The following is a 2,457-nucleotide window of genomic DNA, read 5'->3' as shown; positions in this document are numbered from 1 at the left end:
TGGCTAATGCAGAAAATCCCTTGGAAATGAAAAATTGACTGTTATATGCAGTAATAATTTGTGAAACATTTTCTGAAATGCCTCTAATTCGTATATAATTGTGTAATTTGAGATACCCCAGCAAAGCATTATCGTGCGTAGGTGACATAAAACGATCATAAATAATCAATCAATGTATTACTAAATTATGTGATTATTGGTGGCACTTTTTTCAATATGCCTGAAATTAATATATAACCACATAATTTAGATGTGCGGGAACGGAATTTGAGAATTTTATTCATATTGATTTATTAAAATAAACAACAACAACAACAACAACAACAAATGATAATGCACGAGGAACAGAATATATAGGAAAATAAGTGAGTACTAATACTCCTCCTCTTTCTCCTGGGCTGGGTGGTAAGGTGTTGGCACGAGCATGAGTGAGGTCTTCTTCCGGTAAGTGAGCACCCCTTCCTCCTCCATGTTCACACCCTCCCGGCTCACCCCGTTGGGCAGCGCCCAGTTGAAGCAGTAGAGCAAGTTGGCAAGGATGTACTCGGCGTTTGCCACCCCCATGGCCAGCCCGGGGCAGATCCGGCGGCCCGCGCCGAAGGGGATGAACTCGAAGTGGCTGCCGTTGAAGTCCACGTCAGTGTCCTGGAACCGCTCCGGGTTAAACTCCTCGGGGTCCTTCCACGCGGAGGGGTCCCTGCTGATGGCCCACGCATTGACAATGACCTGGGTCTTGGCTGGGATGTCGTAGCCAGCCACCTGGATCGGCCGCAGCGTCTCTCTCGGTACGAGTAGTGTTGCTGGGGGATGCAGCCGTAGGGTCTCGGACAGCACCATCCTCAGGTAGCTCATTTTGGGCATGTCAGCTTGGTGCACTCTGCTGCCTCCTCCAGCGGCAGTCCTAATCTCAAGTTGTGCCCTTTGCAGAACCCTTGGTTTCCGGATCAGCTCTGCCATTGCCCAGGTTATGGTCACTGTGGTGGTGTCAATGCTACCAATGAATGTGTTCTGGAACAAACAAAACGTGCAGCATTATTAGCTCCCTCTGTACTAACAAAATAAAATAAGGTAAGACGTATTTTGGTGTAGTTGGCTAAAAAAACGACCTGCATGCATGTATCAATATTTCTTTACAGACGGAGTAATAGTTAATTAGTTACCATGAGAATGGCCTTGACATGATCTCTGGTGAAGGTTCCTGCAGCGGAGGCGGCGGGCCTTTTCATGATGTCCAGCAGCTCCTGCACCAGGTCCGATCCGCCGCCGCCGGTGGCCTTTCTCCCATCGCACTGCTCGATGATATGCTCAAAGAAGCGGTCGAGCTGACGAAAGACCCTCTGGCGGTGGGCTTTGACGCCGGTGATGCGGTCGATGAGGCGGCCAACGGCGTTGGGGAAGAAGTCTTGGGCAGAGAAGCTACCCAACATGTCCATGGTTGCGTTGAGTAAGGGCACAAACTGCCCCTTGAACTGCTCCCCCGCGTAGCTCTCGCCGAACGCGAACAAGCCCACAATCCGGTCCATGGTGGCGAAGATGTGGGCCTCCAGGGGTACCGGGTTCGGCCCCACCACGGTGAGGGTCTCAATCAGCTTGTCGATCTGAAATAATCAAAACATTCAATCAAGATCTTCTCATTTGCATCCCTCAAAGAAATAAAGATCTTCTCCTTGCAGCTGTGAGAAAAAAGAAAAGAAAAAAACCTGTGCATCCCTCGCGTAGTAGGCAGACTGCACGCGCCGCCTGCTGAGCAGCTCGATGATGAACAACTTGCGCATCTCGCGGACGTAGTCGCTCCACGGCGAGAAGGCCACGTCCTTGTAGCCGTAGGACAGCAGCCCTGGCCCTGCCGACAGGGGACGGCTGCTGCAGTCATCATCCTTGGTCTTGAGGGCTTCCCGGGCCGCCTCTGGCGATGTCAGCACCACCGTCGGCACCATGCCCAGCCGCAGCATCATCACAGGCCCATGCCGCCGGGCCAGCGCAGCCAGGCTCCGGTGCGGCAGTGGCCCGATCTGGTGCAGGTTGCCCACGAAAGGCAGCCTCATGGGGCCCGGTGGGAGCTTCAGGCCGGAGCCCAACCTTCCCCGAAGGAGGAGGAAGGCGAGTGGGACGAGGAGGATGGCTAGAATCAGCTGCCATTGTTGGGGCAGGAGCTGGAGAACAGGTGGGGCACCAGCCACTGCCATTGTTAGGGTAGCAGGAGCTGGATAGCAAGTGAAGGTGACATCGAGCCGGGGGCCTTAAGTAGACATGATTTGGCCTTTGGGCACATGCACATGGACTGTACAGCACACTACCCATGTGTGCATGTTTCATGTTTTTATTTGGAGGGTATGCATGTTTCAACATATTGATCCCATTATCAATTAAAAAGAAAAACATTGATCCCATTATTACTCCATTTCGCTCAACAAAACCCTCAACAATCGGTTCGCTAATTTCATTCACCAAACTCGA

The 2,457-nt window shown here is 51.8% G+C and overlaps 1 protein-coding gene across 1 annotated transcript; it reads right to left on the bottom strand.

The window, feature by feature from the left end:
- Positions 1 to 266: 266 nt before the first annotated feature.
- Positions 267 to 2,224, bottom strand: LOC123089797 (4-hydroxyphenylacetaldehyde oxime monooxygenase). The gene is made up of 3 exons (XM_044511374.1): positions 1,701 to 2,224; positions 1,161 to 1,598; positions 267 to 1,008 (listed from the first exon to the last, which is right to left on the bottom strand). The coding sequence occupies exons 1-3, from the start codon at positions 2,184 to 2,186 to the stop codon at positions 373 to 375; spliced, it is 1,560 nt and encodes a 519-aa protein (XP_044367309.1). The 5' UTR covers positions 2,187 to 2,224; the 3' UTR covers positions 267 to 372.
- Between the last annotated feature and the right edge of the window lie 233 nt (positions 2,225 to 2,457).

Source organism: Triticum aestivum, chromosome 4B, assembly GCF_018294505.1.
Source record: "Triticum aestivum cultivar Chinese Spring chromosome 4B, IWGSC CS RefSeq v2.1, whole genome shotgun sequence".
NCBI classification, from domain to species: domain Eukaryota; kingdom Viridiplantae; phylum Streptophyta; class Magnoliopsida; order Poales; family Poaceae; genus Triticum; species Triticum aestivum.
This window is presented reverse-complemented; position numbering and strand designations above follow the sequence as displayed.